General features: G+C 45.0%; 1 protein-coding gene across 1 annotated transcript in view; it reads left to right on the plus strand.

Annotated features, from left to right (window-relative positions):
• The window catches only part of LOC133012157 (A disintegrin and metalloproteinase with thrombospondin motifs 2-like), a 111,209-nt gene that overhangs the window by 83,636 nt on the left and 4,947 nt on the right, over positions 1-22,626 (plus strand). The window contains exons 4-21 of the mRNA XM_061080136.1: positions 1,363-1,568; positions 8,342-8,425; positions 10,407-10,563; positions 11,207-11,312; positions 11,572-11,715; positions 12,317-12,449; positions 14,260-14,373; positions 14,461-14,606; positions 15,398-15,573; positions 17,602-17,735; positions 17,827-17,950; positions 18,473-18,553; positions 18,685-18,848; positions 18,958-19,114; positions 19,203-19,338; positions 19,476-19,683; positions 20,055-20,172; positions 20,945-21,037. Of these exons, the coding sequence (XP_060936119.1) occupies positions 1,363-1,568; positions 8,342-8,425; positions 10,407-10,563; positions 11,207-11,312; positions 11,572-11,715; positions 12,317-12,449; positions 14,260-14,373; positions 14,461-14,606; positions 15,398-15,573; positions 17,602-17,735; positions 17,827-17,950; positions 18,473-18,553; positions 18,685-18,848; positions 18,958-19,114; positions 19,203-19,338; positions 19,476-19,683; positions 20,055-20,172; positions 20,945-21,037 (2,481 nt within the window). The remainder of the gene's footprint in view (positions 1-1,362; positions 1,569-8,341; positions 8,426-10,406; positions 10,564-11,206; positions 11,313-11,571; positions 11,716-12,316; positions 12,450-14,259; positions 14,374-14,460; positions 14,607-15,397; positions 15,574-17,601; positions 17,736-17,826; positions 17,951-18,472; positions 18,554-18,684; positions 18,849-18,957; positions 19,115-19,202; positions 19,339-19,475; positions 19,684-20,054; positions 20,173-20,944; positions 21,038-22,626) is intronic.

Raw genomic sequence — 22,626 nt, forward strand, 5'->3', positions numbered from 1 at the left:
TGAGATTTAAAACAAGGATTCGGAGCACAGGGATGTTACAATAACTACACAGGACATTGCACAACAACATGGGTTATGTCAGGAAATATTCAAAGGGGCTATAATCAATAACATTTTTTTTTTTAAAAGAATGTGACAAATGAAATGTCTACTGTGAAACTCCTGCTGTGGTGATGAACCTGCAGAGATGCATCACCTGACTCTGCTGCTTCCTCAGCTTCATGGAGCTGTACAGACAGTTTCAGCTCATTGTTCTGTCTGTCCTACAACTTTCCTTTTGGACAGATTAAGATACAGATTAAGATACATTTATTTGTCCCAAACACATGCACAGACATGCACAAACACATGCAAGGAAGGAAATTTAACCTCTGCTTTTAACCCATCTGGTGCCAGTCACACAGAGCAGTGGGCAGCCATGTATGCCGCCCGGGGAGCAGATGTTAGGGGAGTAAGGTGCCTTGCTCAGGGGCACTCGACAGGGTAGGGAGAATCCTCTTGGATTTTTGGACAGATCAATCCAGGTTTGTCTTTTTGTTGTTTCTCCGTGGAGTCGAACCAGAGACGAACCAGAGACCTATTCTGCCCATAGTCCACCGCCTCTCACTTTTACATTTATTTAACCCAAACACATGCACAGACATGTACAAGCACACTCATGCAATTGTAGGAAAATTTAACCTCTGCTTTGACGTGTCATGTCCTCAGTTGGTCTGTCTGTACGTACATCTCATTCGTGTGATCTGAACATCTCAACAACACCTCGAGGGAATTTCTTCAAATTTGGTACAAACATCTGGTACAACAAAGGTCACGGTGGCCTCACAAAACATCTTCCTCGCCTACTGACGGTGAAAGTCTGCCTTTCCTCGCATTTTCGGCCAGTCACCCCTTGGATTCAAATATTAACTGATGAGACTTAAAGGAGACATATTATGCCCATTTCACCACAATTTATATGGTTCATTGGGGTCTTAATGAAATGTCTGAAACATATTTTGGTCAAAATACCACAAGGATCATTTAAAACAGCACCCTTTTTACCCTGTCTAAAACAGCCCTCCTCAGATTGACCTGTTTTGAGACTCCCTACATGGGTATGGTGTAACTATGACGTCGGCGCGGGTCGTAATCCCATTCGACGCCATCTAGCGTATCTCTTCTGAGATAGAGGAACTACAACAAATCAAATTTTTTCAGAGTTTTTGGGACGGTAGACATGCCAGATACCCAAATTAACGTGTAGAAGCACTACAAAAGTGGAATTTTCATAAAATTTCCCCTTTAAGTTTACCTCATATAAATCTGGAAAAATTCTAATTCTAGTTTTTCCTCCCTTTACCTTTTGTTTTCCCTCACTAGGTGCTGACCTCGGTGCTCTGGTGGACCTGGAGTCCCTGTACCGCGGCGTGGAGCAGAGCATCAACCACACGAGAGCAGGGCGCATGCGACGCCAGACGATGGACCGGGCCTACAATATCGAGGTGCTGCTGGGCGTGGACGACTCAGTGGTCCAGTTCCACGGAAAGGAGCACGTCCAAAAGTACCTGCTCACGCTCATGAACATCGTAAGTGGGGCCGGCTCGCACACACACGTCAAATACAAGAACGTGTGATTGAACTGGACACCTGTCGTGTTAACTGCCAACGTTTGAGGTATCTCATAATGTGCATGTCTAATACATCGTTTCCCTAAAGCCCAGAAGTGACATTTGTTGTCCCTCTTTCCAAAAATTGAATTATTAAATGGGAAAAATGTTCCATTGGAGTTTAATGGGAAGTGAGTCACAGAGGGGTCAAAGCAAGGGCTGAATCTAACACACACACACACACACACACACACACACACACACACACACATATACACACACTCACACACACACCCACACACACACATCATCTGAATGAGGATTCAATTCCCTTCCTACATGTTCTCATCCAGCAATCAGCCGCAGGTAATCCTTTCTTCTCGATCTGAATATGATGAGATTTCGTGTGTGTGTGTGTCTGTGTGTGTCTGTGTGTGTGTGTGTGTGTGTGTGTGTGTGTGTGTGTGTGTGTGTGTGTGTGTGTGTGTGTGTGTGTGTGTGCGCGCGCGTGTGTGTGTGTGTGTGTGTGTGTTAGATGAGCCCTGTGCTCTGAAGGGGCTCCCACATATCGTTTCATCAAGCTTTGTGTCGTGTCATCATTCATTCATTCTGTGTGTGTGCGTGCATGTGTGTGTGTTTGTATGAGAGAGAGAGAGAGATGCAAAAACAGCAGGTAGTATGCTCCAGGCCACAACAACACTTTGCCAAGCACTCACACTCCCAGGTGTTTCTACGTGTGCGTGCATGTGTGTGTGTCTGTGTGTGTTTGTGTGACATTGAGCACACTACAGACTTTAATCTTTGCAAATTAAACCTGTGGTGAGAGCACTGTTTGCACGAATTTGTGTGCGCGTGCCTGCTTGCATGTGTGTGTGTGCACATCTGTTTCCGTGCATGCACCTGTTTGCTTTTGCTCGTGCTGCGACCACCGAGCAAGGAACCGATCTCCGACAGTCAGGCAGGTGCGAGCTTCGAGCAACGAATCCTGCCACACCTCTTTGTCTCCGCTCAGCGCTCGACAAAGAACAAGAGCCCCTGTGCTCTCTGCCTTCCTCTCAGATATCTGTTAGACAATATGGGAGAGGGGAGAATGCAGCCCTGTCGCAGCCCACCTCTAATCTCTGGGGAAGAGATGGAGAGACAGAGGGAGAAGGAGTATTTTAAACAGTGCCTTTCGGAATAAATTACCGACAGCCAGATAAACAGAAATGAATAAATAAGGGTTGCCTCCCACGCGTGGCATCTGGGCGACTTTCTTCTTGAAAGTTAGCTTTGCTCACTTCAGGATGGGTGCTCTCGCTCTCTTTCGCTCGCTCTCGCTCTCGCTCTCTTTCTTCGTCTCTGGTTTATTTCATCCCCTCTCTGTCTTTCTCTCGCGCTCCCAGTCACTCGGCAGCACTTGCTTTACACTGAGCTCTTTTGCATTGTTGCCCCACCCTGACTGGGGTAGTTTACGTTAACAAAATTTCAATGATGTTTCTTTTAAAAGACAAAAAAAAAAAGTTCTCAATATAATATGAGTAATAACAGACTCATGAGAAGACGTGTAATGTAAACTAAGGAGAAGGATTTTAAAAGACTTGTTTTCCACACATTCCCTCTCAAGGCATTTATTTACAGGATTATAATTTTTGAATATAGTAACATAAAGAAAAATACTATGCTTTAGACTTTATGTTTTACTAATCAAATTGTGGTATTTTGACGTTTATATTATCATGCGGTTTTTGCAACCCTAGCACAAACCAAAGAAAATCAGGGCAGTTTATCAACACTGTGGACCAACAAGTTTATGATATAATTTCTCCTGCTTCCACCTGTTCTTCTCTCCATACATCTGTCCGAATGCAAATTAGCATTTTCAACACCTGGAAAAAACAATGTGTGTGAAGAGATTCTGTCTTTTATTACAGCAGCTGTTCCTCTGTCCTAGAGACACCTACAAGGCATAAATAAAGCACTTAATCTCAGCGCAGGTGGTTATTATGAAAATATACAATAAATCCATTGTTTGTCTTAGTCTATTTTCACTCTTCTCAACTAATGTGTGTGTGTGTGTGTATATTAAGATAGCGGGCAGTTCTGATGTCTGCAGGACATCAAAGCGCTCCCAGAGAAATCGACTAAATCCTGTCTGCAAAGTGCAAAGTTCAACAGGAGTGTCAGTGTACGTGTGTGTGTGTGTGTGTGTGTGTGTGTGTGTGTGTGTGTGTGTGTGTGTGTGTGTGTGTGTGTGTGTGTGTGTGTGTGCATGTGTGTGTGTGCGTGAGTGTGGGTCGGTAATTCTCTTCCCACTCCTTTCCCATGTGTTTACCTCCCCTCCTCCTCATGTTGTCTTCTTGTTCGATTGCATCAGCGGACCACAGATAAGTTGGACCGTGTGACTCCGTGGAAACTGTCCATGGATGATAATGTTCTTAGGTACAGGGCTTAGCAGAAATAAACACATCAGCAGACACAGTGTTAACAAGACCGACAGAAAAACTAAGACATTTTAATATCACAAGCCCATTAATGTCTTTTACAAAAATGCACGTAAATCAACTGGATTTAAAAAAGTTTGGTGGCAACTATGATGTTGTTAATGTAGAATGGGCCAAATGCCAAGTGGAAGGCATGGTGCAGTAATCTTCCTGTGGCGACCATCGTGGTGATAGATTTAGTAACCAGCAATGATCTGTCTGTCTACCTGTCTGCCCCCCCACCCCCCCTTTAGGAGACCTTTAGAGAGGGGCCGCATGGTGTTAATCACACTCTCCATGGATATGAAAAGTCACTAGTGACGCAGGAGAGCTGTGTGTGTGTGTGTGTGTGTGTGTGTGTGTTTAATTTTAACGATGTTTTTTGGTGGACTGAGGTGAATTAGATCTGCACCTCCAATATGTGAAAAGCATCTTCCCTGTAAGAGCTGTCTGGAAGTGGTGCGCGTCAACAACGGTCTTGTTTTCACCGAAGCTCGTGGAGAAGGAGAAAAGTCATGTTAATAAGTGGCAGGAAACAGACGTAGTCCAGGTGACAGTGGGCACTACGCTAGTTAGAGGTGCTAGTTCGAGGTGTAACAGATCAGGAGCACTGAGAGTTGTTGTTTTTTATATTCCTATGTGTGGAGATGAGAAGACGTCCAAACAAACTTGTCTAATTGATGTCTTTTTCCAGCCAGATTTTATTGGATGACTCAGTTCTGTCTCACCACCAGCTGAGGGTGTTTGTAAGACATATTTTCAAAAAACATTTCTAGTCAAATTTCAATTTGCTTATTAGATGAAGCCAACTCTCCATGATGGGTTGATTAAAACACATGAGCTCAGTGTAGAAGCGTTGTGAAAATATTCATATTATTACATGAATGTATTTTAAGCCTTAGTGAGCTTATTACGAGAGCTGCCCGGACAGATGCAAGAGCCGTAAGTGTTAGTTCACAGAAAAATGTATTCATTGTCTACTCACCACTATGGCGATGGAGCGGTGGGTGAAGTGTCTGAGTCCACAAAACACTTTTGGAGTTTCAGGGGTAAACAACGTTGCAGCCAAATACCACCAGTAGCTGGTGTTCACTTCTTCAAACTTAAGAAAACAACAGAAAAAACACTCAAGCCGCCTTTAATGTGTGTATGCACAGGTTAACACATGCACTGTGTATTTGGGTGTGTGAGGGATTCTGAATTCTTCTAGTGTAAATCTGTGTGTGACGTGTTACAGTGAAGCTTAAGCTGGGACTGAAGGGACTCTACACTGCGCATGTGTGCGTGCGTGTGTGTGTGTGTGTGTGTCTCTCATTAGAGTGGAACTTGTGGTGTCGGGGGTCACCTGGATGCCCTAATTGGCCAGTTGTCAAGGAAACGGGCTGGATCAGACCAAGTGTGCACTGACCCGCCCAAGTGTCGTCTCAGACAAACAAACATGGTCACTCACAGACATAAACTGAGTGGTTGAGTGTTGCTCTCATATATTTCATCTCATGGGAATGAGACAAATGAGAAACAGAACTACCAGTAGACAGATGGACAGACAGACAGACAGAGAGAGAGACCGAGAGACAGACAGACAGGCAGGCAGAGAGACAAGTTAAGACGAGTTAAGATAAAGACACACACACATTCCCCCTCCCTCCCTCCCTCCCTCTCTTACATGCTCAGTCTCAGACAGGGTTAAACTGCGAAAACAACAGGCACCTCTCTTTGTTTGATGGTTACCTAGCAACCCTGTCTTTTTAATGAGTAAAAGGAGCATCCAAAACATGATTTGAAGGTCACTAGGAGTAAAAAAAAGAACTTTCCCCCGTCTTATCCCCTGTCCAAACTCTTCACTTCAGAAGCTTAGGCTTATTATCAAATATTAAATTAGCCAGTTCAATATCCATCCATCCATCACATATACGTATCACAGGCCAACACACGTATACATTCCCACCTACGGACAATTCAGAGTCTCCAATTAACCAATTAACTCCAGTCTGCATGTCTTTGGAGTGGGGGAGGACATGTGACTGTGCCAGAGGAAAGCGGGACAGACCCAGGGATGCAAACCTGACAACTCCACACACTGACATTTTGTTCGGTGTTTAAAATCCAACAGCTAGGTTTTACAGTTTAAGGCAATGTGTGCTTTACATGGGTTGTTTCTTTATATTATAACCTAAGTAGATCTCATGAATACCTCTTTTGCTAGTGTCTTTGTAAAATGTACAAAAAGTCCCTGAAGAATAACAAATTGTGCATCACAAAGTTTCAGTTGTGAAATTGATCTATAGGAATCATTCAGTTAATTATCCTGTTCGGCTTTTTAATGTGCAATGATTGATGATTTGATGATTCACTTACTTACCCAAGAAGAGTCACACAGTAAATCTCCGTTTTTGCCTCGAGACTCCAGATGTTTTACAGTAAGTGTGCGGCTGACATGGTTTACAGACACATTAAAACGGGCAGAGTCGAGTGCATTCGAAGATTGACCTCATCTTCTGCCACATAAAACGTTGGCCTTTTGCAATTTGTCTTACTTTATCTCGGTTTAATACCAAAACTCTTTGAATGCAGTTGTGTTGACTTGCGATGCCTGTTGACCATGATCTTAAGCATTACTCTGTCCTATCCCTCACACAAAACCCTGTTTAATCGACAGTTGAAGGTCAAAACATCACAGTTATTGTCACAGATTAATTAAAAGCTCTATTATTTATCATGTTCCCATTTGGAAAAGCTCGGTTGCCCACAAGATGCGTCTGTCCTTGCGTAAAATACCACTTCCACTGAAACTGCTAATGTAATTAGTGTATCGGATCATTTACAAGGGAGCTGCTCCTAATAACACAAAGGCCATGCATTAGTGGAAATCAAACATTTCTAAACAAGACGTAAAGCCGCTGCAATTTTAATCAAATACGTTCATTCCAGACACTTTGCAGTTAATAAATTAGTGTTCAGCCTCGAAGCATCACTCAGTTGTTCCTAATAGCGTGGTGGAACTTTACACCACATATGGAAAACAGTTTAGTTCAAAGTAAAGTTACTCCAAACCCCGTCTCTGCAGATCCATGCTGCATTTGTTTCCTAAGAATCGTTTCCACTGCCTCCTGCCCTCCTCTCTGCTCCTTGTCTCTTCCCCTCTGCCATATCTGTCTCTGGCATTCCTCCACTCTCGTACCTTTCTCTCATTGGAAGTGTCTGCAGTTTTGTTCCTCATCTCTGTGTGTGTGTGTGTGTGTGTGTGTGTGTGTGTGTGTGTGTGTGTGTGTGTGTGTGTGTGTGTGTGTGTGTCTGTGTGTGTGTGTGTGTGTGTGTCATCTTCTCTGTCCATCAGCCATCTCATTATGGCTGTCTGTTTTTACATCCCTTTGCCTCATTAGGCACCGCACACAGCCACTGAGGACAGCAGGCCTCAACTCCAGTGCCAATTTTACTCTCTCTCTCTATATATATATATATCTATATTTATATCTATATTCAACTCCCTTTCTCGGTCTCATCCTCTTTCTCTCTTTCCCTCACTTTGTGTTTGTGTGTTTTCTCACCGGTGCAGTGCTCTTTGCATCTCCCCTGTCACACATTACCTCACGTCCTTGCATTAGGCGGTTTCCTTCCCTTCCCTCTTCTTTCCTTCATCTCCTCTCCGTCTGTGCTCATGGGAAACTGAGTTCCTTGCACTCTGCGGACCTCCCCGTCTTAATGAATTTGGAAAACCACTCTAATCGACCAATTATATGGAAAAGATCTACAGAGCATCTCAACCCTTTTTTTCCTTAAAGGGATGGTTGGCTAAAATATGTTTTAAAATATGTAAATTTGGTTTCTTCCAGAGTTTGATGGAAAGATTGATTCTCATATCACATTTAATATGACAGCAGAAGCAATTTTTCCTCCAGAGGAATAGACATAAGTCCCTGAAAAACCTCATATTGTATACAATACAATTTCTGCATTAATTCTACACAAAGAAATATATTGTTTGTTTATTGTTTAGGTAAACAGGTGGATTTTCTTTTGGTTATACATTTGTTGGAGTCAGTGTTGCAAAGCTAAGCTAACAAGTTTCTATAGCTTCATATTTAACAGTGCATGAAGGTGATTTTCACATTTTCCAATATGACAATACTTACTTTATAGAAATACGACTTACAACACTTAGCAGTGTATTATAAAGTGAGAAAGCACTTTATGACCGTGTTTTAACCTCACAGCTCAAAAAGGAATCTTATTAATGGCTTATGTCTTTTAGCTTTGCTGATATCTGTGTTTCTTTCTTTGTGATTCCAGGTGAATGAGATCTACCACGACCAGTCTTTGGGAGCAACGATCAACGTGGTGCTGGTGCGGATCATCATGCTGGGCTACGGCAAAGTAAGACCTTACAAGACTCAGAAATGTTTACACAGCCACAGTTCCTAGAAAGTGCAGTTCTTCTCTCTCTATTCGCACCATCTTTGATCCAAGGGCTTTGCTACAATCGCTTTAAGAACCTACAGTAAGCACAGCCAAGTTGTACGCACACTTATAAACAAACATGCCGACACACACACACACACACACTCATCAGCACGCACTGATGCCCGGAGCCTGTTATTCCAGTGGACTGAGCAAAAGAGGAACTAAAAGCATGCAGCGTCCCAGGGGAGTGTTTTCAAGTCGCACGCCTTCACAGTTCAGCACCAAAGCACACAGAAACTCTGCCCGTTATGCAATCAGCCTTCCTCCCCGTGGGCTGCAGCACAGAATCATGGGAAGTCCAGGCAAAGATAAACAATCAATGATAGCCCTCCCTCATTCATAAACCGGACGATGGGGGTAGCGTCGTTTTCTTCCTCGACTGTAACTCTATCTGCCCGTGTGTGCTGAAGAGAGGAAGAGAGAGAATAGAGAGAATAGGAGAGAAGGAAAAACAGATAGAGAAGCGAGAGATGGCCGGAGTGGAGGGGGGCAGGGGTTACCCCCCACAGGATGATGCAAATGATTTTATTGCTGGATAGGTGCTTTGTGATATGATGCTGTAGCCTTATCTCTTCCTCTCCTCTCTGCATGACTACAGTCCCAGTGGAGCCAGGGAACACACACTGACACACACACACACACACACACACACACACACACACACACACACACACACACACACACACACACACACACACACACACACACACACACACACACACACACACACACACACACACACACACACACACACACACACACACACACACACACACACACACACACACACACACACACACACACTACTCCATTGGTCATTCTGGGCCAGCCCTTATGCAGCTTCAGCCAAAGCTCTGGCTGTCTATCATCCCCAATTACCGTGGCAACAGAGCTGCACCCAGACAGCCTGCAGATTGGCTGTGTGACCCTGAACGCAGGCGCACCCACACACCCACGCTTCACACACACCAACAGAACGTGTTCCCTGGGATACACACACCACTACAAAAACATTTTTCCAAAGATCATAAAAAATACTTTGAAACACACCCAAGCAAGAGAACGCACACAAACGTTTGTGCAGCGTCCCGACGTCCCGATCCATCATGTGTGCAGACGCAGGCCATATGCCTCTGCTGCTGCATGCTCACGCAACAAACACTCACTCAATGTGCATGTGTGCAAACAGCGAAGAAATGTAGAAAGTGAGGCGGAGAGGAAGCAGAGGAAGAGAGAGAGATGGAAAGACTTGCACTGCAGAACGAGGGGACGAGAGGGTAAGGGGAGGAAAGGGGAGATCCTAATGAGGAAGTACATGAGAGGTTAAGATGAATGGAGAGAATTGGCGGCATCTGGGTCTTTGTGTGGGTGTCGGTGTCATGCATTTGATCATAAGTAAATATCCTGTAATTGGACAAGTTTTTTGGACTATTAGTGCATCGCTCATTAATTTAATACTACTCTGTGTTCAGTTTCATGTTCATCATTGAAATCATCAGGAATGAAGGATCCTAAGCCAAGTGGTGTGTGTGTGTGTGTGTGTGTGTGTGTGTGTGTGTGTGTGTGTGTGTGTGTGTGTGTGTGTGTGTGTGTGTGTGTGTGTGTGTGTGTGTGTGTGTGTGTGTGTGTGTGTGTGCGTGTGTGAGAGATGGCGAGCGGGAGCGTGTAGTACACCTCAGCAATTCGCAAGATATGCTGACAGTATATATAACATTGTGACACTGCCCTCTACAGGGTTGAATAAGATGTTGTTGTACCAGAACTGAAACAAGAAGCAGGAGGAATTCCCTGTTTTCCTACAATATCAACACACTCTTCTCTTTGCCTTTTGTGTGTGTGTGTGTGTGTGTCTGTGTGTTTGTGTCTTTGTGTGTCTGTGTGTCTTTCTCTCCAGTCCATGAGTCTGATCGAACTGGGGAACCCATCTCAGAGTCTGGAGAACGTGTGTCGCTGGGCCTTCCTGCAGCAGAAGCAGGACACAGGGGACGCCGAGTATCACGACCACGCCATCTTCCTCACCAGACAGGAATTCGGTCCCACGGGAATGCAGGGTAATACAAGATATGCAATAAAGTCTTCATACGTTTTAACACAGCACGTATATCCAAGTTGCGTGTCAGGACTTAAAACTCATAGGCTACACTCAGAAAACCGCCCCTTCTTCCTCCCTTTGCCTTATGCAGCGTCCTAGTGCACCGTGGGTTGGGTTGTTGGTGGTTTTCCGTGCAGCAGAGTGCAGACTAACAGGCAGGCCCAGGGGAGAGGCCTCTGAGGGCAGTGGCCTGGCTATCCACAAGCCCTTCAGCTGCCCTTGGGCTCAGCCTTCAGCAGCAGAAAATCAATAGACAGAGCAGGGGCAGCCACAGCTCCACAATTAAAGGCAGCGCGGGACAGACAAGCACACAGGGAGTTGGAGATTGGCATTTAGGGTTAGGATCCAGGCCCAACTAAGAAAGGGATGAATATTTATAAAATGAAATACGTTTCATATTAAGGTTGTTATGTATATATTCAGTTTACCCTCATTGGTTTCATCTCACATTGGGTTCTTTTGACTGACAGATGCACAAATGAGTATGTTTCTATCATATTTAGTTTAACATTGAACATTTCAAAGGTTTTTCTCTCCCTGAAGGTTTCAGTGCAATATAACAAGAAAGTTTAAAGGCCGTGTCTCTCCTCCCCGTTGCCAAGGTTACGCCCCGGTGACAGGCATGTGTCACCCTGTGAGGAGCTGCACTCTGAACCACGAGGACGGATTCTCCTCTGCCTTCGTGGTGGCACACGAGACCGGACACGTGTAAGTTTCGCCGCCGCAACGATGCCTTCGAGCTTTCTCACACGGCACAGCAACAGACAACAGAGCCGTTAGTTAAAGGACGGTATTGATTTATTACAGTTTCGCTTCATTGGCCACCGCCTCCCTCCTTTGTTCCCTGGCTGTACTTCTCCTCCCACACGTTCCTAATCCGTCTCCGCCGGTACGTCTCATTTTGTCTCCCCCTCTCTCTCTCTCTCTCCCTCCCTCTCTCCCTCTATCTCTCTCTCTCTCCTTGCAGGTTGGGGATGGAGCACGACGGCCAGGGCAACCGCTGCGGAGACGAGGTGCACATGGGCAGCATCATGGCCCCGCTGGTGCAAGCCGCCTTCCACCGCTTCCACTGGTCCAGATGTAGCATGCAAGAGCTGGGGCGCTACCTGCAGTGAGACTCCAGCACTCTTCAAACATAGACACACAGCACAAAAGCACCTTCTGACATACGGCCTTATAACAGCAAAAAAACTGATCCTACTTAACTGGAGGAAGAGAGAGGTCCCTTCATTTAAGCATTGGTTGACTGATTTGACAGACACCTTACATTTGGAGAGAATTCGATTTATTCTGAAAGACAAGTTGAGGGACTTTGATAAAATCTGGCAACCTTTGGTCTCTTATCTCGAAAGAGAATCTGATTGAGTCCCTAGTTGGATGCACTCCTTAGGGGGGCTGGGGGGGTGATGGGAGGGTACACACTGTTGTCTTTTTTCTTTTCTTTTTCGTCCTGTCCTTTTTGTTTCATCTGTTTTATTGATGCAGGGCATTGCTTGTTTACTTGCTATTCTTTTTTTGTCATTAGTCTTTTTTGTCAGGGATTACTTTTTCACCTTCTGTAAAAAACAAAAGGAAACATCACTGTTCATTTCTCTGTTATGTGATTGGTCTCCCAATAAACATAATTGAAACAAACATAGACACACACTAACACAAGGGAAAAATGCAGAAAAAAAAATCTCATCCTGTGTATTTGTCTCGACCGCTCTTAGTTCCTACGACTGTCTCCGTGACGACCCCTTCGACCACAACTGGCCCTCCCTGCCGCAGCTCCCTGGTCTGCACTACTCCATGAACGAACAGTGTCGCTTTGACTTCGGCGTGGGTTACACCATGTGCACCGCGGTAAGAGATCCCCATAGTCCGACTTTACTAACACAGCTAAGTTGTAAGATCTTGCTCTGACTGCACTGCTATGATGAGGGCCTGCTGTAGGAGTGAGCGTCATTACATCTACTCAGAGTTGAGGTTGGCAGCAGACGTTTCTTCACTCTGAGCTCTGACTCTTCCTGTAGTAACTGAGCGCAGCACTGACGTCTACCTCTGATCTACACTGTAATGAAATATCAGTCAAACACACACAGCCACTCATGTTCCTCTGATGTCTTCTGCTTTCCTCTCCGAGCCACTGGGGGGGATTGACATCTTGCTTAAAAGCAGGTAAATTGGCTTTGACAGCTTTTTCTTTTTTTTGTGTTAATGTTAGTTATGATCAGACATATTTATTTTTACACCGCACTTGCCTCGATACCACAGTGCCTTCACATGAACCCGTCACAAACAGTATTTCTGTAAACACAGTAGAGGAGCCTCAGCTGCAGCATCTGGTTCAGACATCTTTACCCTCCACCCCCTGTCACCTCTCAGCCGCTCTATGACTGTGAAGCCACTGTGGCACGCTGTTGGGAAGCTGATGCTTGAGTTACAAAGGGCTTGTTCCGGGGCTTTGCACACATTGCTAGATTACCCTCTATTCTCTTGTCAAACCCATTCCCCTCAGCTACAAAAGGCGGGCCAGTCAGGAACGCAGGTAAGGTAACCCCACCTCCCGGGAGACATGTGGCCCGTCATTTGTTTTCTCAGACTTTTTTTTTTTTTGTTTTGTTTTTCTATTTGTCCTCTGAAGTTGTAATTGTTTGTAACGTTGCTCCTTACTTTTCTGTTACTGTACTTTGTTTCTATGTTCTACCCATCGTCATATTTTGGGCGTTGGTCTGCAGGATTCTAAAATGCTCGTATTTCAAAAGATAGAGGGTTTAAAATCCCTTTAAAAAAAAAAACACACTGACTCTACTGGTTCACTGGTTCAGCTGCTGAACTGTAATATACCTCGACTCTTTTCCTGCAAATCTGTGTTGGATCACTGCAGCGCTGGCAGGAAAAGCCTCATTATATTGGCACACTCGTGAATTTAAAAGAGTGGAAAAGGTTGGAAAGATGTCTTTTCCAGCCAAGGGGAAAAGGGGAAAGAGCCAGAACAGAGGCTGTTTTTCCATGTTTAACTTCAGCTTTTAGGATCCTCCAGTCTGATGTCATTGGTGATTACCTACCACAGTCTAGTCATTGATTGTGACTCGCCCCCTGACCTGAAAAGGTCCCCCGGGGTCATGGTCGGTAGGCAAATCTGTGAAAGGAGGGAGGAGGGCACAGCCCCTCAGACACTGGACTGCAGGGTTACTCCTCATCAATGGTTCATATCAGACAAGGAGGAGAATTTTGTCCTTGATCTGTGTCGGGAGCATTTCAGAGGTCACAGAGACCTCGCCTTTTGGCCTTTTGACCTTTTGCCCTCTGCCCTCTGCCCTCTGACCTCCCTCTTGACTTAATTAAATCACGGCTGTATCATTTCGAGAGTCTTGTCTCTCTCTCTCATCCTTTGGTTTGCATGGCTGTGTGTTTCACAGTGGAGCGTAGTGTACAGTGCAGTGACACGGTGCCGGGTCGGTGTTCGTGTTGTTGGGTATTCTACTGTTGTGGTAATTGTTGTTGTGAAATCTCTCTTCTCATCCCTCTTTTATTTCCTGTTTTCAGTGTTTAGTCTCATTCCAGCTCTCTCATGACGGTTGATTTGTTTTGTGCTGAAGGTCATCCAGTGTGTGTGCTGCGTGTTGGGACCGTTGATTGTAAGAAGGAGTGTCTCTTTGTGCCCCCGCAGTATCGCACATTTGACCCATGTAAGCAGCTGTGGTGTAGCCACCCAGACAATCCCTTCTTCTGCAAGACCAAGAAAGGACCACCCATCGATGGCACCATGTGTGGGAACGGGAAGGTAATTATACACCACTCTGTACTTCAACATACATTATGTCTGAGGAAAGAATCCGTTGATGGCAACATGAAACCACATCTGTTGCAGCACTGCTTTAAAGGTCACTGCATCTGGTTGACCCCCGACATCATAAAGCAAGATGGAAACTGGGGTTCGTGGAGTGAGTTTGGCCAGTGCTCCCGCACCTGTGGTGGAGGAGTCCAGTTTCGCACTCGTGACTGCGACAATCCAAGGTACGGAACTGTGCATCAGGCCTTTGAGATTGAACATGACCGCGGGACCACTGCGCTCTCAAACACATTATATTCAATGGCATGCGTAGAGCAGGGAATGATATTTCACTTTGCAGAGAAAAGTCCAAGTGTAGTGGAGGGAAATGTGGCTCCACCTGAACCCACCTGAGCCCAAGAGAAAACTAACCAAAACCTCAGCCGCTCTGTTTTTGTGTCCGAACCCGAGGCAAGCCCGATGCGGTTCATGTAAGCTGGGTTTTTGTTACCTTGGCTCTGACACACATGGTTATTACTATTACAGACATGGGACTAAAATCCGCCCAGCCAATGTGGACAAGTCGAAAACAATTTCCAAATTTCTGTCGAGCCCAGGCCAAGCCTTGACATATTTGAAACACATTTCTTCACAAGTAGACATTGTCAGGTGTGTTTTAACGGCCAGGTCTCCTTTTTAGTAGGTTTGGGAAAATGTATAAACAAAAAAATATATAATTTTCTATCCGAAAAGTCCTTAAAGTGACTTTGCAAGTTATCAGCATTTGTCTTATTATTCAAATTCACCTTTTTTAGCAGACGTACTTACCAATCAATTAAGTAGTCAACCTTTGCTATGTGTTGCTCTCTCACTTGAAATTGGTAATTGCAGATAGGCACTTTGCTTCACTTACATAGCTCATGATAATTTATGTCCTTGGTTATATCATTATCAATGAGTCAATGATTGGTAGAGGTGAAACACATTTTGAACGAACAGATTTATTCACACTCCACTTGTCCCATCGCTCTCTTAGGCCAGCCAACGGGGGCCGGACCTGTGTCGGGGCGACTTACCAGTTTCAGATATGCAACTCCGACGAATGCCAGGATATCTACAGCGACACGCGGGAGGAGCAATGCCACGCCTGGGACCCTCGCTTTGAACTCCACAGCAACAAGCACCACTGGCTGCCTTATGAACACACAGACCGTGAGTTAACACCCACAGATGTAATGGGGGGGGGTTTAGAGAAGTGACGCAGGAAGTAGAAAGAGGCTCTCTATACAGAAACCCAGTGGCCATACACTGTGGAAGTTGTATGAATGAAAGCCAAGCGCAAGGAAACAAACACATAATTCTTGCAGGTGTTTTGGTTTTTGAGGGTTTTATATATAGAGGTTGTGTTGTGTTATGACCACTGACATCTGGCTGCCCTGCTGGGTCTGAGTGCAGCTCTGAGGTGCGTCCACACCCTCCCATTAAAAACTCACCATGTCTTTGAAAAACCTCTTTAAAAACAAAGCGGTGTCTTCCCCTTCTCCACCCATCTGCTGATGTCATCTGAACCTAACTAACCCCTCATACTCCACATTTTTTTCTGCATCCATGTAGCCGCTGTCAGATAACAATCCTGAACTTTTCCACTTAAAATCCCAAAAAATGTTGGATGTTATTGAGAAGTGTGTGTGCATGTGTGTGTGTGTGTCAGTGTCAATCCTAGCCCGTCTCTAAGTGGAGGTGTCACTGTCTTCCTGATATGTATTCAATTATCATACAAGTAAAGGGCAGCCGTAGAGAAAAGTGCTGAGCTGTCTCCATATCTAATCAGAGGTCACGCTACACACACACTTGGCTAAGAGGCGCCTTGCTAAATTGTTTTTCTCTGTACTTATCATTCCTAAATGCCATATTTTTCAGCAAGGCTCAGATTACTTTTTTGTGTGCAAGCGTGTGTGAGTGTGTGAGTATGTTTGTGTGTGTGTATGCGTGTGTGTGTGTGTGTGTGTGTGTGTGTGTGTGTGTGTGTGTGTGTGTGTGTGTGTGTGTGTGTGTGTGTGTGTGTGTGTGTGTGTGTGAGGGGGAGAAAGTGAACAGGGAGGTGAAATTGAATTCCGTTCATGGCGTGTCATCTCCTGAGTCAAAGATAGTGTGAGGTGAGAAAAAGAGCGTCTGTGATAATTTGTAAAGAGCCGTTTGACACAGTTGTCTCAATTTGGGTCTAATCGTGAAACCAACCAATATATTGTTAAATTCCCTTCAATTTAAGAAACGTTGGAGTTGTTGTTCAGTCGACTGGTCAGAGGGATTAATCTCACTCTGCTGTTGCATTAGTTCTAAATCCCAAAGTCCTCAGATGAGATCAGATCCGTCCAGGAGCTCCACCCAATGAGCACACTATGACTCTGACTCTTTCATTTCCCACCTGGGACATTCTTAAAAGCTTAAAATACAATTTGAGAAAAAGCTAATTTATTTCTATGTGTTTGCCTGTTGAAATAGAAGCTGTGAAGCAGCACAGGAAATGCAGTTATCCTCATTGGTCCTTGTTTATTCAGCCTGTGAAGGGGAAATATTTAGACACTGAGACGGAAATCTGTGGAATGCTTCTCTGCAGTTTAACCTGATGAGGTTATGTTGTCACCTCTGTCCATTTGTCTGTTGGTTTGTAAGCAAGATTACACAAAAGCTACTCAGGACCGGTTACCACAAAGCTTGGTGGAGGGATGCAGTACAGGTTTGCATTACTTTTTGGTGCAGATCCAGATTAGGGGGCGGATCCAGTATTTTTTTTTCCACTTTATTAAACATTACATTACACAACAAAACAGGCAGACATGTTCAGATGACCGATATTTAGTTTGTGCAATCTAGTCTGGGTCTAGTGAGCTTAAATGTTTCAAGGTTTGCACTCTTGTCTCCACATGTGATATTTCCTCAGTAGCGCATCTGCCACATGTTAGTGTCAGAGCGTATTAAGACAAGGTCTCTGGATTATATCCGTCTTTAATAAGTGTGATGAAGTAGGAGTGTTGGTTCTGGATGAACTGCCAGGTTGTGTCTCTTGAGGATCATGTAGTTGTAGTATGACTCACACAGACACACACAATGAGGCGCAGCGTCATGCTGACTCACGGGGAGCCCATTCACAACTTAAAGAGTAACCACCAGTTCTCAGAATAGACGGTGAGTTTGCCTTTCTGAGCAATGTGGTCATTTTGAATGTGGTTTGTTTCCCAGCCAACAAACGCTGCCACCTGCACTGCCAATCCAAGGAGACTCGGGATGTGGCCTTCATGCAGAGGATGGTCCTGGACGGCACGCGCTGCTCGTACAAGGACCCGCACAGTGTGTGTGTGCGTGGAGAGTGTGAGGTGAGTGGCATTTTGTGGGCTCTTAAAAGCAAGGGAGCAGTGTGTGTGTTCAGATGCACGTGGGTTAATGTTTCCGTGTCCTCGTGAACAGAAAGTGGGCTGCGACGGTGTGGTCGGCTCCTCAAAGCAGGAGGACAAGTGCGGAGTGTGTGGCGGTGACAACTCCAGCTGCAAAACCTTCAAAGACACCATCACACGCACGGCCAAGAAACAAGGTGAACACACACAAACAATCCCATTAACTCCCATCCAAATCCAGAAAGGGTCTGTCAGAGCGGCAACTGCCTGTGATACTGGTAATCACTGGATCAACACAGAGGGACAGTGTTTGTTGATGATAAGCTGGACCACTTTCCTCTGTGTTCACATAAGTTTAGTTAAACGTCGCCCTCTAGAGGATGGTTTGTAACACTGTCCCAACCTCAGTAAGATCTGTGTTGACTTGTTTCCATGTGAGTCGAGCGTTGCCAAGAAGTTGCATCAAATCTCAGTCTGTGAGCTAATGTCTATAAGCAAATTATTTAACTCTTGACGTCAGGACAGGCTTACATTATAGCACGCAATTTCCCAGAATGTTTATTAGTCACGACCACAGGGGCGTTAACGATTGAGCAGGTCCGCTTGGTTGAAAAGAGTAAGAGCTCATTTGTGGATTAGCCGAGGCTCCTTGTCCGGAAACTGTAAAATGAGCTTTTGATGATGTTGGCGTCACCAACCAGATGTGTGTTTCATTTCAGGATTCCTCAAAGTTCTTGAAATCCCCAGAGGAGCCAGACACCTCCTGATCCAAGAGCTTAAAGCAACTTCACACTCTTTGGGTATTTGATACATTGTTTTTCCCTTTACGTGCGAGTGTGTGTCTGTGTCCTTGAATTTGTGTGTTATACAAGTATAATTACATTTCTCACACGTCTACACACATCTTGGTGTATTTCTCACACATGCACAGCTGTGAAAAACGTGGCATCGGGACTGTTCTTCCTGAACGGAGAAAACGAATACCCAGAATCCCACTCGCTCATAGAGAAGGGCGTGGAGTGGGAATATGAGAACGACCACGACAAGGAGTCGCTTCAGTCCACTGGCCCGCTCAGACATGGAATTCTCATCATGGTAAATAAACGACGATCGGGCTGATTTTGGTTTAAAACAAACACGTTCGTCACTATCTTAAGTTTTCATTAGTGTTTAACACACCCTATGATGGTCTCTCTGTTTATAGATGAAACTACACGGGGACGAGGATGTGAATCTGTCTTATAAATACATGATGAACATGGACAGTGACTCTGCCATTCTGAACAACATGCTGGTGGAAGACAGTGCCTACGAGTGGGCCCCAAAGAGATGGTCCTACTGCTCCAAGGCCTGTGGTGGAGGTACAGCAGAACGAGGAAAATACTCAACGTGTTTATGTATTTTGTGCTTAAATTCTTTACATTTTCGAATTTTCCGTCTCTGCTGCAGGGAAACAGTACCTGCGATACGGCTGCAGAAGGAAGGTTGACAGTAAGATGGTCCACAAGAGCTTCTGTAACAAGTCCAACATGAAGCCTAGAGGAGACACCAGAGACTGCAACCAGAAGCTCTGCCCTCCACCCATGTATGTATGATATATCAGACGGCATGATGAAGATGTGACGACTTTAGGCTTGAATCAGTCTTTGTTCCTCCTCTGACATTGTTCACCTCAGAAGTTTTCTCTCTCTCTCCCTCTCTCTCCTCTGTGCTGTTCTCCAGCTGGGTGACGGGCGAGTGGCAGAACTGCAGCAAACCATGCGGAAAGACGGGCATGCAAATCCGCTCGGTCAGCTGTGTCCAGCCGTCAGACGACAACACCACCCGCTCCATTCACAATAAACACTGCGGCGACGAGCGGCCCGAGGCCCGAAGACCCTGCAACCGGCAGCCCTGCCCCACCCAGTGGCGAGTGGGACCGTGGTCACAGGTGGGCGGGGCATGAAACTGAACAGCAGCGAATAGTGTTGGCTTTTTGCACGGAAATACTTGTAGTGATGTTTTTGTATTGAAGCCCAACATGTGGAATTTGAAACAGATATTCAGAGTTTAAAATATAACCAGGTTTCCTCAGAACCGTGTTCCTGGCAGGTTTGACAAGCATCTGAGAAACACATCATGTGATCTGGACCGACAGTAAAAACCAAGCACAACGATTAAGAAAACAGCTGCCATGTCGTAATGTGCTTTACCTGCTTTTATCCTGCTTTATATTCCGTGAACTGGAAAACATTTGTATCCACATTTACCGAGTCATTTGTTCAAATGCGTTTGGTTTGTGTCAATGTTCTTTATCTCCAGTGCTCGGTGACATGTGGCAACGGGACCCAGCAGAGGACGGCTCTGTGCCACACCAGGGACAACAACATCGGCTTGTGTCTGGACACCGTCAGGGTCTGCCGCATGGATCCGTGTCCCAGTGAGTGCAGAGAGACCTCCACCCATACAAAGCCTGCCAGGGCAATCTGTACTATGTAGAAGTCGACACTCAATTCAATTTTAATTACACAGAAGTGTCTTCAGGCTCAATGTAAGACACAGGAATAGACAAAGCCTTCTGTCCATATTCAGCATTCTGTTTGTCCGTATTTGTCTTTGCTCATGAGAGCTCGCTGATTCGGACGAACCAGACAAAACAGTATCACAGGAAATCCGTCAGGGGGCAGTGGAGCTAATAGTTCAAGCAAGATGTTGAAAAGAAACAAAGAAGAAATTACATATTTTTGAGGAGAACCCTGCAAGTTGTTAAGAAACTGGTCTATTTGAAACTTTTGCCTCTTTCTTAAGAAACACCCTATCAGAACCTCCTCATGTGTCAGATACACTCAAATCTCCACTGACCTCTATAATGGATGTATAGCTTAACAACCATGCTCATATCAACGCATGGAAGTATGTGGGATGATCTCTTTTACATCACCAATACAATACTTGTGAGAGAATCTGAAACCTGAAGCTGAGTAAATCAACACATATAGAATTGTTTTTAACGAATGGCAGAGTCATAATAAAAAAAGGTTTTCAGACTGTGGAATAAGCTGATTTGAGGCTTTGAAATGATATAATTGGGGAAGGGGCACAAAACGAAAGAAGGATGTACGAGCAACAGATGACAGAATTACTTTGACAGGCGCTTAAACTACAGAAACACTTAAAGAACTCCATCACTGTCTCCCCTTATCTCTCTGCAGAGGGCTCCTCCGACCTCAACAAGAACGGCAACATCCTGATCCAGTGGCTGTCTCGCCCCAACACCAACTCCAACTACCCGAAGATCTCCTCACGTAAAACCTCCCTCTATAGTTCCCAGCCCGGCCTCCACAGCAGCAGCCGCAGCTGCATGTCTCTCCTCTGCTGGGCCCTGCCCATCTCTGTCCTCCTGTCTCTGCAGGGCTGGCCCCGGCTGGCCCCCTGACCCGCCCCTCCCCTACGTCCCGTGCCTGTGCCCGCGCCCGTGAGCGAGCGGCAAAGCTTTTGCTTCTCTTTTGGTGGGGGGGGGGATGTTTTGTCTCTCTCTCTATGTCTGAGACGGCTCTGACTCGGGGGAGGTCTCTGGCTCCTGTGTGTGCTAGTTGGTTCTCTCTTGCTCTGTCTCTCTCTCTATCTAACTCTCTCTCCTCTGTGGAGCATTGTGTTGTAACCGCTGGCCAGTCGAAAACTCAAAAGATCAACAAAAAATTTGATGTGAAAAGGATTCGAAGTGGCGAACAGGTTTTCAGCGACACCTTCTGACACGCGTCGAGGGGCCGTGTTTGTGCGAGGGAGCCTTCTCTGCACTCGGCGGCCATGTTTTGCGCAAGCGAGCCGCGTGTTGTCATGGGTTACCGCTCCTGAGATACAGCTGCGCTTTTTTCTTTTTGTAGCGCACTGTCATTGTGAGGAGGAACCGGTGTGAAAATAAACTGAAGGTATATAAATATCCATATAGAGAAAAAAAAGTTATACAAAAAAAATATGAAAGCTTTATTGTGAATGTGATCTTGTCACAATGAGGACATCTTTGCTAAAGTGCTCATCTGACATCCTGGTTCCATTGGGATGAGAATGGCGTCTCATTCTACGTTCCATTCTCAGATTGACAGGAAGTCAGCACAGGGACAGGAAGTGACATCGGTAAACCTTTTGATTTCAGCGGGAGGGAACTTGAGGAAATCTTGAAGTGATGGCAAATTCAAAAAAACAACAAAAAACAGGGTAGTCTGACCGCTTGAGGTTGCTTCCCATTTCACCTCACCATCAGCCATCCTCTCTTTGACTGTTATACTAAAGTTCAATAAATGCAGCTTATTTGTGCTTGCAGACTTTAAACAAATACATCTATAAATATATTTGTATTTATATATACCTATAAATCTAAATCTATATGAGTAACAATAATATTAATAATGTTTTACCATGAATAAGCTGTAGCTTATTTGCCTAAAACCTTTGGACTGCTATTGATCGCTTAGATCCTTGACTGTTATGTGTATTTTTTTATTGATTTTACATGAATACAGATGAATATTTAATAAAGGTAAAGTGTTTCGGGGGAAGGGGTTAGACCTATATTATGCAGGACTTGGTCAGTTAGTTGCCTCTCCATTATCTCAGATGGATCAGTGGTTTACTGTCGCTTCTTGTTTTCTTTAAGGATAGGATCACGTTTTATCATGCACATTTGCATTCATCATGTGTGTGTGAGTGTGTGTTTGTGTGTCTGTGTGTGTGTCTGTGTGTATATGTTGATGGAAGCATGTCGGACTTGTGCGTAAGTATTAACGAGTGATTAACTGAACGGGCGCGTGAATCAGAAGCTGTCGTCTTGTTAGTAAAAGTGTGTGAGTGTGTTTGTTTGTGTCTGTGTGTGTGGGTTTGTGAGTGTGTGTGGGTG

This window comes from Limanda limanda, chromosome 10, assembly GCF_963576545.1.
Source record: "Limanda limanda chromosome 10, fLimLim1.1, whole genome shotgun sequence".
In the NCBI taxonomy this organism is placed as follows: domain Eukaryota; kingdom Metazoa; phylum Chordata; class Actinopteri; order Pleuronectiformes; family Pleuronectidae; genus Limanda; species Limanda limanda.